At 40.0% G+C, this 13194-nt stretch overlaps 1 protein-coding gene across 10 annotated transcripts in view; it reads right to left on the reverse strand.

The window, feature by feature from the left end:
- The window catches only part of utrn (utrophin), a 187665-nt gene that overhangs the window by 134533 nt on the left and 39938 nt on the right, over positions 1 to 13194 (reverse strand). For all 10 annotated transcript variants that reach the window (XM_003449882.5, XM_005454648.4, XM_019345707.2 and 7 more), the window contains 16 exons: positions 11653 to 11790; positions 11446 to 11559; positions 11117 to 11272; positions 9875 to 10045; positions 9551 to 9742; positions 8721 to 8855; positions 6550 to 6699; positions 5902 to 6063; positions 5513 to 5644; positions 5041 to 5214; positions 4798 to 4953; positions 4506 to 4676; positions 3603 to 3782; positions 2977 to 3105; positions 238 to 408; positions 49 to 93 (listed from right to left, as the gene is read on the reverse strand). In XM_003449882.5, the coding sequence (XP_003449930.1) occupies positions 49 to 93; positions 238 to 408; positions 2977 to 3105; positions 3603 to 3782; positions 4506 to 4676; positions 4798 to 4953; positions 5041 to 5214; positions 5513 to 5644; positions 5902 to 6063; positions 6550 to 6699; positions 8721 to 8855; positions 9551 to 9742; positions 9875 to 10045; positions 11117 to 11272; positions 11446 to 11559; positions 11653 to 11790 (2376 nt within the window). The remainder of the gene's footprint in view (positions 1 to 48; positions 94 to 237; positions 409 to 2976; positions 3106 to 3602; positions 3783 to 4505; positions 4677 to 4797; positions 4954 to 5040; positions 5215 to 5512; positions 5645 to 5901; positions 6064 to 6549; positions 6700 to 8720; positions 8856 to 9550; positions 9743 to 9874; positions 10046 to 11116; positions 11273 to 11445; positions 11560 to 11652; positions 11791 to 13194) is intronic.

Raw genomic sequence — 13194 nt, forward strand, 5'->3', positions numbered from 1 at the left:
ATGGTGTGGTTCACCCTTGCATTTAATAGCAAGGATAGATTTTTTTACCTGCTGGTTCACCTCAGCACTGCCTGACTCCAGACTCGTCAACATCTGTGTTGCCAAAAGAAAAGAAACATAGACTGGCTGAACAGACTGCATCTATTTGACAGTGTAACCTTCTGTGGATATAATGAGATTGAATTCCACACTGCATCAAAGCAGTAATTAATCTCTCTTTTGTTCTGTTTTTAATACCTTGGCAGTTTTTATGTGCTGGGAGACTTTGTCAAAGTTGCAGTTAAGCTCAGCCAGTTTGGGCTCCACCACATCTCGACATGCGGGCCCCCTGCTGGTCATCAGGATGACAGCTTGGTCCCTGACGTTGTCCACGCGCAGACCGATATCCTCCAGCTCCTCCAGCATCCTCTAAGGACAGACCGCAGAGTAGCTGGTCATTGAATTATCAGTTTATGCCATCAGTCATCCTCCCTCAGACCGGCTGGCAGTGTAGCCTTGGGTCAGATTAGAGAGCTCGGGACATCATGTACTGATCAAGGTTAGGAGGCCTTAAGCTCAGCTGATATTTAGTGGGGACCTTCACTCTTCTTGGCAAAAGGAGAGGGAGAGTTAAGAAATTAATGCAGCTGTATGATAAATTATGACGCCAACATAAAAGAACGTCCTTCTCTTTTTTTTTTCTTTCCAATTTTATTCCTCGATGCCACCCAAACAATCTCTCTCAGCCCTGCCTTCTCACTCTTAAAAATATTTTAAAAAATACCCTATTAAACAGCAGAAAAATATATATGATTTTGAGTTATCCATTTTTAACAAAGCACAGAGGTTTCACCTGCAAGTGCAAACTCAGCTAATCCTTTCGTTTAAAACACTTAGAAAACTCTGATCTGACCTTCTTTGCTTGTTAGCGCATGCTTAAAAATGTCCTAGCATTTATAGACACAACAGACACAATAAAGGAGTGTTCAGCTGGCTTTCCAAACAAACAAAGATTAAAGATGGTGCTTTCATTCACTTTATCTGCTTTAGATAAACGCGTTTCAGTGCGAGGTCTCTGCTGCTGTTTTGCTGCTCTTTATTTCACTGTGCATATCTCTTTGTGCAACAGACACTCGTAAAATGGAGACGGACAAATGAAAGACGATAATCATTATCTAGAGCCTTAAAAGTATTTTACAACCCTACCTACAGATGAATAGACACTGCAAATGCTAAAGAAATTGCTGATTTTAGGAGGCAACAATCCACCCACTTTCATTAATTGAGAACCGATGCAGTGCGCGACCTAATAGATGTACCTTGGGGTTGTAGCTCACTACAGACTGAAATGAGACTCCTGGACTGAGTGTCTGAGCACAGAGGCACAACAAAGAAAACACTTTTATCCTCGACTGCGGACAAAATGTCCCTGTGCTTTTAATTGAAAGTGTTCTGAGTTTTTGGATCATTTGTTAGTTTGGAAACACTTCTGAGGCCCAGAGAAAGTGTGTTAGAAAGATAGCAACACCAGACAGCAAACTTTTAGGGAGTACAGAAGCGAATTAGGAGCAAGGCAAACACTATTGCCAGTGATGAGAGGCATCCTGTTACGTTCACTGAGATTTTGGCCTTTTTCTGAAAGAAAGCTGCTCTGTCGCTCCTTTTCAGTTCCAGCTCTCCCACACCTGACTGCAAAAGCTGAACAGCATTCAAATTTTTTGTGGAACTTCATATGCAGCTCCTGCAGCTCCAATTTTGGCCACTCGGCTCAGAAGTGTGTGGCCACCGGTTTGTTTAGTGATATTGGAAGAAAAAGTGGCAATCTTGAGGGATCCAATTGATCTGCTATTTTGATGAAGTGTTGTATTTGTTAATGGAACCTTTGTAGGGGTCCTCTGCCCCTTGGAGACCCTGACATGAACCTTTTTATTTTGAATGGTGTAGCCCAGGAGTCAGCAACCTTTCTGATGATGAGTGCCATATCAACCATTGCAATAACGCTCTATATCAACAGTTTCACACTATATAGAACAACTTTATAGAACTATATTTGTTTGCACATGTCGGCATAGTACTTGTGTATTTGTGTGTATTTCCGTGGTGCTGATGCTGCGCTGAGCGGACAGCTGCTGAAGCATTTGAAGTGTCGGAATGTGGAAATTTCAACATCGCTTGAAAAAACTGCCAGCTAGCAACGTCCCTCTCACCGGTACGCTAAGTGATTTTTAGTCAATTACAAGTTGAATCTGGTAATTGGGGTGTTAGCTAAGATACCATCATTAAGAAGCAGCACAACTAATGTGTCTATGCGAGCTAATTTGCAATGTGCATCAGTGGCCCAGCCATTTATTTTGACTGCGTGTCGTGCCATCAGTTAACCCTTCGCGTGCCACCTGTGGCACGAGTGCGCAGGGTTGCCGACCCCTGGTGTAGCCTAACTGTAAATGGTTGTAAAACTGTAAAATAAATTCCTTTGACACACAGCTAAGCTTGTTTGAAGGCTCGGTCTATGGTTTGCACTGCCGACACTTTGTTAAAGTGCTTTTATTGACTTATGACTTAAATTTACTGCTCTTGTTTGTGTCCCAGTGGCAGGTGGCTCACACAATGGCCTTAACACTTTCTAGCCAACAGCCTGTGTTGTTTATGTTTTTTTGAATAAGAAAATTCATCAATTTCTCTTGTATTTTAATTAGACTGAAGATTTAAGATTAGGTGGGCCCCATGGGAGTTTAGATTAAACAGCTTAAATAAAATACAAGGCAAGAGGGTTTCTCGTTTTGTTCTTACACGTCAGTGGTGGCATGACATCCTGTGGCTTTTAATATGTAACGCAGTCACACAGAATCTTATAAACTGGGAGCTTTCTAACAAACTCAGTTTTTAGAATCACTGAGGCCAGGTGCTGGTTTCAGTGAATCTACACATTAGGTTCACGGTCTCCTACCTTATATACTGTTGCTTTATCTGTCACACTAATAACCTGGGCTGCCTTACCTTTATTACTTTTTCTCTCTCTGCTGGAGCCAGCCGTTCAGCCTCATCCAGGTGGATCTGGGTCTGGTAGAGCCAGGTGCTGATGTGAGCCAAGTTTTCATCCAAAATTTCCACCTCATTCTGATGACTCTACACAACCCCAAAAAATGGATTAATTAAAACTAATATTAAATGTTCTACATATTCACCAGTTTGTACTTTATCATAGACTTGCTGCAGTGCACCAAAGAGGTGATTTGCAAGTCTTTGTTTTGGTTTTGACATTTCTTTCTTTCCTGCAAACAGTAGAGTAACAGAGCACAAAATGAGCATGTTGCACTGAGCAGAATATGCAACTTTTAAATACATTTCTTAGAATTTCTAAACTCACCATGTCTAACTAAATAATCCTGTACTACTGATATGCATTATAAAGTATGCATATGCAGTAATAGCTGACATGGGTAATTGCCTTTACCTTAAATATATCTACTCAAGAGTAGCCTTTGTGCATTTGCAAATTATGAAAAGAAATGAAATGAAATTTAAGCAGCTGGAAGGCTCGACTTCATTAAGAAACCAAAATATGACATCTTGTGACTAATATGGCCTTTTATTAGTCTTTTATATGCAGTATTTGCACTCACAAGAACAGTGCTAAGCCAGTCCTCAGTCAAAGTGTGAACACGTTCCAAGGCTTCATTAAGACCACAGAGTTTGTCCTCCAGCTGAGCATCACTTCCCTCCACCAGAGTCTGCAAACCAGCGCTGATCTCCGTCAGGCCAGATAGCTCCGCCTTCCGACGCTCCGACTCCTTCAGCAGACCCTGGTTAAACACATCCAATTCAAAATATTCAACAAGATCAGGTTATGACCACCATGTTTCAATAATTCAGCGCCATGTCAGCTACTGTCTTAATATTATCACACAGGCACATGTAGACACGGACACACTGCTAAATAAAAGAAAAAACAATGCTGATGTTACTAAAACAACAGCCTGCCTTCACCTAGATATGAAGAACATTTTCAGATATTTCACTGCATAAATGTTTCAAAACAAGCACAGCTGAAAAACAACAAAAAACACTTTCTACACCCTACTGTACTAAAGCACTTTTAATGACTTTATGTAAACTAGTGAACTATTATTAATTCATAGCATTTCAGTTTTAATGTCGTTTCTGGGTATTTTTGGATAAAAGGGGTCAATTTTTTTTCCTGGTTCTGTGTATGTAATCATAAATCTTTCAGTCCTTTTCACCGAAGTGGGATCAGAGAAGAGGAGAAGAGCTCATCAATTATATACGAAGCCACACATAATTCACACCGCTCATAATGTTGATTACCATATTAGAAAGAGAATCAGATTCATGTGTTTAGGGGCAAGAAACTATCCCTCTGTGCCATCTACTGGCAAGAAACAGACTCACCTCTATTGTTTTGAAAGGTTTTGTTTTCACTAAAACTTGCACAGCACACTTTTTTCTTAATAAACGTCTGCTCAAAAAACAAAAAAAACTTTCCACATACTGATACAGCTACTCACATTAGCCCATGCAATCTCAGCGTCAATGTCAGCTGGCATGTCTCCGCAGCCGTTTTTCTGCTGGAGCTCGGCCTCGTTTGTGCTCAGCCAGTCATGCAGGACAGCACTTTCCTTCTGGAACTTTTGGGATAGAGACAAAGCTTTTTCCAGATCCTGTTTGCCCTCTGTTACCTGTAAGGACAATTAATACAATGGCATCTTTAAAAAGGCCTCAGAGCTATGACAGAAGTACTCAATGTTAAAAGCTAGATTTTGTGGAAGTGGAAGTGTTAATTTGCCCAGAATGAGGTACCTGCGCCCCGAGTTCATTGTAGAGCAATTTAAGAGCAGTAAGCTGCTCGTCCATGGCCTTGGGGTTCTCTGTCTGCTGTTTCTGCACAATCTGGCGGCCTGTTTTTATCACCGTCTCCACCTCCAGCTTCACCTCACTCAGCAACTTGTACAATTTCTATCCAATAAAAAGACATGAAATAAGTAGCTATGTGGATTGACTGGAGAGAAAAAAAGAAAAGAGAAGAAAAGGTCTGTTTCTTACCAGACAACCAGCAAGATGAGACTGAATTTTTTCCGGTTCCACATCTTTAACATCCAGGATGTGAAGCTCAGCTTTAGCACCATCCAGGACCCTCTTACAGTCCACCATGCGCTGCTCAAAGTTAGCAGGCTTCTGGAAAAGCTGATATTTTGTGGAGATCTCCCTCAGTTTCCTCTGCAGAGAGCAATTCAGAAGGCAAACAAAGTCAAAGATCGGAGCAAAAATAGCCAATGTTTACACAGCAAAATGTTAAAGAAAGTATGAAACTTTGAATAAAATTTAAATGCATCTTCAGGATTACAGAAACTTTTATACAAGTAAAAAAGGAAGAGAAGAAATCTATGTCTTATTGGTAATATTAGCCCAACACTTAGTAAAGAAAATGTATCTATAAGGTAAAGGTATTAAAGCTATATGATAAGTGGTGGTGGCATGACAACTCCTGACATTGTCCAGCAGGGGTCAGTGTTACCTGCAGGTGATCCAGCATTGTCCCACCACGGCCAGCTTTGCCATCAGCGGTGTTAGGAGGCAAGTTGGCCACATTTCTTCTCCTCATCTCTTCCACTGTCACCTCGTGAGCTGCGATCTCTGCTCCAATAGTCTAACGAAAAATTCAAAACAACCCTTATACACTGAGAAAGTTGTTTGTTTTTTTATGCACATGGAACATTCAAGTATGCATTATTATGGTGGTTTTATGTTTAAGAAGACAATTTGAAGTTCAAGTATATTTTATTGCATATGCAGTTTATTAGTGTTAGATGAAGGGCCTTTACGCTCAGAGGCTTCTCTGAGTGTCAGATCTCATTAGGTGAGTCTTACCAACACAGAAGTGTGTTATGTTCACGTGTGCTGTACCTGTGCCTCCTGTGGAAGCTGGAAGGCGTCTATGCGATCAGTGAGGTAGGAGGTGAGCGTGTGGTCAAGCTGGCTCAGAGACTCCTGCAGCGCTTGGAGCGCCTGTTCGTTTTCTTTTAGCGTCTGCAGCTGCTGCTCGAGGCTGATCTGCCGGTTCACTGCCTGGACGAGGACACAGACACCGAGTCACACATTTGAATCTGTTATAATCACAGATTTTAGTGTAGACAGGTATTTTATTTTTATCATGCATGTGCCAATAGCTAAGAAAAAGACAGAAAATAATAGCTAATATACACAATGCTACACTCGCTGTAAACATCTTAATTATTTCTACTTTTAGCTGCACTCAGTTACATTTGACAATACACTGAGGCATATTTCTACATGTAGCATAGCTGATACAGTAAATGAGCACTCCATAATACTGTATGAAATGTCAATGCATGAACTCTGTACAGATATGGACATGTTCTACAAAAAGGCTGGGTTTAGCTTGCAATAGACAGAATCAGATATAAATTCCCCGAAAAGAATAAGCACAGATTATCCATTGAAAAAGGAACTGAAATGTAATTTGCAACATTCCTGTTTATGCAGGAACAAATGAAGAACATGCACACACACGGACAGAGACAAGGTCCTGACCTGGTGGTTCAGTTGCTCGTAGCGGGAATTAAAGGCCTCTAGTTTTTCACTAATGAGCTCATCAAGTATGCCCCCGTCTATCAGCGTCTGACCCAGCTCTCTGATTTGTGTCCGGTTGTCCCCAGGGTGGCGGAGCACACCCTCCAAAGACTGATGGTGACAAAAGAGATGGAGAGAAGCATAAATACATCCGCAAAGAATCAGGAAAAAATGAATAAATAATAATCAAGCAAAAAGGGGAGAAAAGCAAATCCTTTGAGGGTGCTGAAACAAAGATGAAGCTTTACAGCTTCAAAAATTTGCAACAGAAACTTGCAAAGCATGAATGAATTAAAAAGAAAAAGAAGAGCAGAGCTAACCTTGTAACCAAAGGATCAAAACGCGCAAAACATCAGGGTGAAAAATCAATTCCGATACATAAGTGTGGATGAAAGAGAGAGAAACAACACAAAACAAAAAAAGCTGAGCAAACAGATGGAGTCCAGATGCAGAATTTCGCTGGGCTGGGTGTGTCAGACAGCGGCAAACCAAAACAAAGATGATAACTGAATGAGAAATGAGAGATGAGTGAGAGAGCGAGCTGGAAGAGTGACGGCACTGGTTTGGACCCAACAGTCACTGTTTATGTGGGGTCATTAAATGTGCTTTTCCTTCCCCGGAGGTAACAGACAGAGAAAGACAGCCCCCCACCAGAGGGGTGGGTCTGATTAGGAAACTGAGAGGCCGGGAACGAGTGCCGGGTGATGAAACAGGATTTAAAAGAGTGAAGAGGAAGAGAGAAAGAGAAGGACTTGTTGGAGGAGAAAAGAAAAGTCAAAAAAATATATTATAAGGACACAGACTAGAGCGGGGAAACATTGTCTTCAAGGGTCTTCAACTTCCTTCATCACTATGCGATGTTACAGAAGCAGTGCTGTGATTAAAGTGACTCTGACAGTCATGCCGCAGGCGGTCTACAGATATAGCAGCAGATCAAGGCAAAGCAGAAGAAATTTGGAAGACAAATCAAAGACAAATGAGGTTATTAACATCCAGTTCAACATGTAATGGAAGAATTAGTTTGTGAAATGTTGCCATTTCATGCATACAGAACCAGAAGTGATCAGAACTTTACATCCAGTCATCACAGGCATGAATGTCATGGTAATTTGAGGCTTTTAAATGATTTATTTGAACTGTTCTTTTTCCAGGGTGGAATGATTGTACAGCTTACATCTTTAATGATGTTAAAAACAAGAATCCAAAGCACAAGTTTGAATATAGTTTGGATTTTCTACACAGCCTCAAATATATGCATACAGTCATTGACCACAATGACAAGATTTGGCACATTTGGAGGAGTAAAGGTGAGTCTTTCAAACCAGTGGTACCTTCACCTTAAATCAACAGCTAGATGACTGAAACTTGGATAAAGTGGGGTGGTCCGGCACAACAATGACCTCAAACACACATAAAAGTGGTTTTGGATGGGATAAAAGAGGCTAATATTAAACTTTTTAAGCTGGTCTGGCCAAATATCCAAAGACAAGTGGTCAAATATTCTGCCAGAATTATCCCAGAAGATTGTTGATGGTCAAGGTGCAACTTGCCAAGGGACATTTAACCAATTATTAGCAGGCATCTATGTATGCTTCTCACTCTGTGCCTCTGGAAAGATGTTTACTGTGCAAACAGTCCATCCTGGAAAAAGAATAGTTCATTTGGCATTCATGTGCATGTAAACCTCTGACCACAACTCTATGTTTATTTGTGAGGTTAAGTTGTTGTATCTCAGATAAAAAGATAAAAGATAAAATCCATTCAAAGATTCATGTCTTCTCTCTTTATATATTAAAGATGTAACTAATTATATCCGATTTCTTACACACTTGCTCCTGACACATGCCTTCAGCTGTGGAGAATGCTTGTGTGTACTTTAAAACTTTTTCCACATTTGCTTTTGACATCAACATGTTTCCTAAAATTATGTAGTTGGAAGTATAATATTAAGATTTCCCGCTTTGAGAATGGTGCATTGTTTTCCTTTTATGGCAACGGTCCCTTAGATGATGAGGATATTAGGACTCAGAACCTTGCCTTTCAAAAGAAAGGCGGTTTAAAAGAAAAATTAGACAGAAATTGGAATGTGGCACTGAATTACATTGAATTTGATTACAGGTGTGTGTTTTTACCTCTAAGGCTTCATTAACGGCCTCGGTGCTCTCTGGCAGGTTTTCAGTAGCTTGGATCTTCTCCTCCAGAGTGCTGAGCCAACTCTGCTCCATGTCCAGGTATTGAAGCAGCTCCATCCAACAAGACCAAACCTCCTACAGAGCACAGAGCAACACAAAAACAATTAAAAGGGAAACTCTTTATGTTACTATGAGGTGACCGCACTCATGAGTTAAAGAGTTAAAGAACAATAAAAAACATTTTAATGTTAATTTTCTTCTGTATAGCAAGACTAAACAGCCAAACTCTACGGACAAAGAGGAGGTGGTGACAAACAGGCTGCAGGCAAAAAGCATACACAAGCATAAGCACAGCTTTCCGACGTGCCTGACCTTTATTCTGCAGTGTTTAATCAAAAAAGGAGCCCCTAAGTAGGACTTTACACTTACAGATTAGCTCTGAAAACAAGAATCACCATTTTCCCTTCAAGCTTCTCTTGGTCTTTGCACGAAAATTAACAAACGAGGGCCCAAGAAATGACACATTGCATAAACCGACATGTCATTCCTCTACTGAACTACGGGACTTCTGAGCTGATGGACAAAATCGTGCCACTCAAGCAGAAAACAATGAATTAACTTCATGTTAATGTGTCACAGCAGCTTTTACTTAAGCTTCAAGGTAATTTAAATGCAACACAATAGGAGGAAAATGCCACTTTTTATAATTTACTTAGTTAAGTACAGGTTTCCAGCAATAAAATCTCATAATAATGACATTAATCAATATATTATGCGAGTAGAGCTCAATTATAAAAATTTTTATTCACCAACAACAGAAGTTACATTACCTCCAGGGTGTGACACTTGCTCTTGAGGCGGTCACAGAGCTTGTGGTAGTTGGCTAGTACCCCCTCTAGCTCTGAAGTCAGCTCTTGCCTGCTGCCTCCACCTGCGGGTGATGTTCGGGACACCAGCAAGTTGATGCTGTCTTTCAGGATCTTCACTTTCACCTCTTTCTGTAGCACATCCTCTTTAGCCCGCTGCGAGAGCCAAGGCCACCCAAGATGAGAGAGCATGAGTTAGATTCAAACACAAAGAATTACTCAACACCACTTTCTCTGAAAAATCGCTGTATTTCACCAAGAAATCTATGACCACCCTTCCAGTCCCACCTTCATCTCTTCCAGCGATGCCTCCAACTCCTCTGGACTTTTGTATTCAAAATCCCTCATGAGAAACTCCTCGTCAACTTGGGCCATCCATTCCTGCATCTCTGCCAGGTCTTTCCTCAAATTCACGTGCTTCTCCTGACTCTCTGCCACGCGCTCCTGATGGCTCAACAACTGGAAGGAAATGCATTTCATCAGGTTTGTTTTGAGCTGGCATCACTTTTTTTTTTCTTTTTTTTTTCATTGTTTCAAATAACAGTTTATTGTTTGGAAATATAACTTTAAAGCTCATCTAAAGCATAATCCCAATTATAGAAGCTTTTTTCCACCCCAGAAAATAACAAAAAAAAATAGCTTTCTCCTCATTTTTGGATTATTTTCTCAGAAGATTTTTGTTTTAATGGTTAAAAAAATAAAAATAAGTTAACCAATTTTTCAAACTAAGAAGAAGAAAAAAAATCACTGCTGGAAATGCTAAATATTTACGATTTACTTAAAAACTTTTTTTATTTAATGTTGAATTTTTAAGGTTTTATTACAATTCTCAATCAATCAATCAATCAAACCTTTATTTGTCACATGCAAGTTTGCACCTGCAGTAACGTTTTAGAAATTCCAATATTGCTTAAAAAAAATCGCATTTTAATTGATCTTTTAATGGTTTACATTCATGATTATGCAATTATGCAATGATATATATCGTACAGCATATTAGTGAAATGAAGTGGACTTCATCTTCCTGTAAAGTACTTAAGATGTACAAAACAAAAGGTACAGGTCACAGGTGAGACCACATGTTATGAAACCTTAACATTAAAACAATAAGGTTAGTTGTGCATGCATAAAGTGTTATTGTAATTTATAATGTAAAATTAGTGTTTTAACTTATTTAGCCTCTGTGCATTACTGATATGTGATTTTAACTTTATTGTACGTTGTGTGAAGACTGTAAACAAAAGGCCCAAAACTAACAGTTAGCTGTGTTCAAGGTCATGATGCACTTTTCCATGTCTCTGTTATCAGACAGGTGCCTACATGACTGTGAGAAACAAGCTCCCTACAGCTGAGCAGAGTTTGTATCCACACAAAGAGCATAAAGGAGCTGTTATTCTTCTGTTCTGTGCTGCTATGAAGACTGTTCGTGCTGTGCTGATCTGCTGGTTTGGTTTCGGCGCTCAGTTTATTTTTCCATGACATAATCAGCCACTAAATAAATTATAAGAAATAAAACAAACTTTGCTTCACCTGTTTGCTGAGAGAAGTCCACCGAGCCTGGCACTCATCCAATTTGTCCTGCCCCCACCTGGCCAGTCCTGGTACTGCAGCTGCCTGTACCGAATTCACATTCTCTCCCATCTGCTTCAGTGAACCTTCCACCTGCTCCATCTCATTCACATGCTCCTGTTTATAGGAAAATAAGAGGAAATCTTTTTCTTTTTAAAAAAAAAGTTCATTCAAGCCAAGCCCCCCACAAAAAACCTACTTCAGCATATTGTTCAAGTTGATTTCTGAGCAGTAAAGTTTATGCGTCATTACAACCACAGTGTTTGGTTTTTGTTGCGTTTTTCTCACACCTTGCACTGATTCAGCTCTTCCCGTAGACTCTCTGTGTCACCCATCCCTGTGGCATCCCGAGACAACAGCTCCTGAACTGCATCCAGCCATCGTTCCACTTGCTCCAAACGAACCTGAATGCAGCACAATAGCAAAACCACAGTGTAAACTACAGCCATAATTTAAGCAGAAAACAGACTCTTTATTCTCACTGACAGCTGCTCTACCTGATTGTCCTTCATGCTACCCAGAATGCACTGCAAATTGCCAAGCTCCTCACGGGCCCTGGAGGAGAGCTGACTCCATTTTTGTAGTTCTGCAGGGTCAGAGGCTTGCTGTGTTTGCTCAATATCCAGACATAGGACCTGACATGAACACAAGTACAGAATTAAAATGACATTTCTGAAAAAACAATCAGTCAATCTTGGAATTCTTGGAAAACAAATTTGAGAAACATTTAAAAAGAAAAAAAAAAAACAATGAGATTATTCCAGAGTTTAACAAAAAACAAAGAGTTCAGTCTGACCGGAATTTAAAGATCATTATGATATTTGGCAATTTAAAAATCCAGTATATCAGCCAACATTTTTTCCTTCTTTCAGGGTCATAAAACGGAAAGATTTCCCTAAAAAATATTATCTGTATCCTTACTCAGATAAAATTGCAGGCATAACAATGCAGTTTAAAAGTAACCTTGGTTTATAAGGTCATGGATTACTTGTTTACACTCTGCTGGGATCATCTGGTTGTTGTGTTTGGGGCTCCAACCGCATATTCCCAACAGGGAAGTGGCAGCATCAATTCTCATAAGATGGTTAAAGGGTTTTTCTGGTGTCTTTTGTTTAATTTAAATTAATTGGCTCTTATAATGCAGTATGTCTGCAAATAACTAACATAGACATTGTCTATACAGTACATCAATCGGACTATTGCGGGAAGTTTTAAGGTCATTAGATATTGATCATATATTTTACACCCTGCAAAAAGAATGTAAATGCTTTTCTGTGAATGTAGTTTCTTGAAAACAAATATAGGTATGATTGCAATCTGCATGTGTACTGAAGGCCTAACAAGCATGTGCTTTGTTCCTCATTAAATGTTCAACTCTTTAGTTAAATATTGTGTAAATTAATTTAATTACTCATTATTCAAAAACACTCCTAGCAATTCAAGTAAAAAGTTAAAGACCATATAATATCACAGAAAAAAACCCCATCAATCAAATCACCGCTTATCAGCTAGCGACCATGGGAAGGAAAAACTGCCTTTTAACAGAAAGAAACATCCTGTAGAGCCAGGTTCAGGGAGTGGCAGCCATCAGTGGGGGTTTGATAGGAGGAAAACAGGTTAAAACCAGCAGAAAACTAGTAAGGTTTAACTGTATATCCAAAGCTTAAACACTGAAAAGTGCTGCTGTTAATTTTATGTCATCAACATAAAATTTCTATATTAGAAAAAATTGAGTGCTGTAATACATTAACACAGAGAGAAACCAGAGCCGATATGGTGATTATCACCTTGCCTCATTTGACTAAAGGGAACCTGAACTTGCACGTGCTGCTATGGTATTGCATGTTGCGGTCATCAAGCTGACTGACAGGTTCAGCAGCTCCACACTGAGCTGTTAGGAGCTCCGCGCTACATGCACGGGCACGCTGCCCAGAATGCGCCTAGTTCCCGCCCCGGCACCGTGCCCTATCTCCCATGATAACAAGAGCGCAGACGGAGCCACATTCCACTGAAGGATGGAGGAGGAGACCAGCACACAC

This window comes from Oreochromis niloticus, linkage group LG15 (genome assembly GCF_001858045.2).
Source record: "Oreochromis niloticus isolate F11D_XX linkage group LG15, O_niloticus_UMD_NMBU, whole genome shotgun sequence".
NCBI lineage: Eukaryota > Metazoa > Chordata > Actinopteri > Cichliformes > Cichlidae > Oreochromis > Oreochromis niloticus.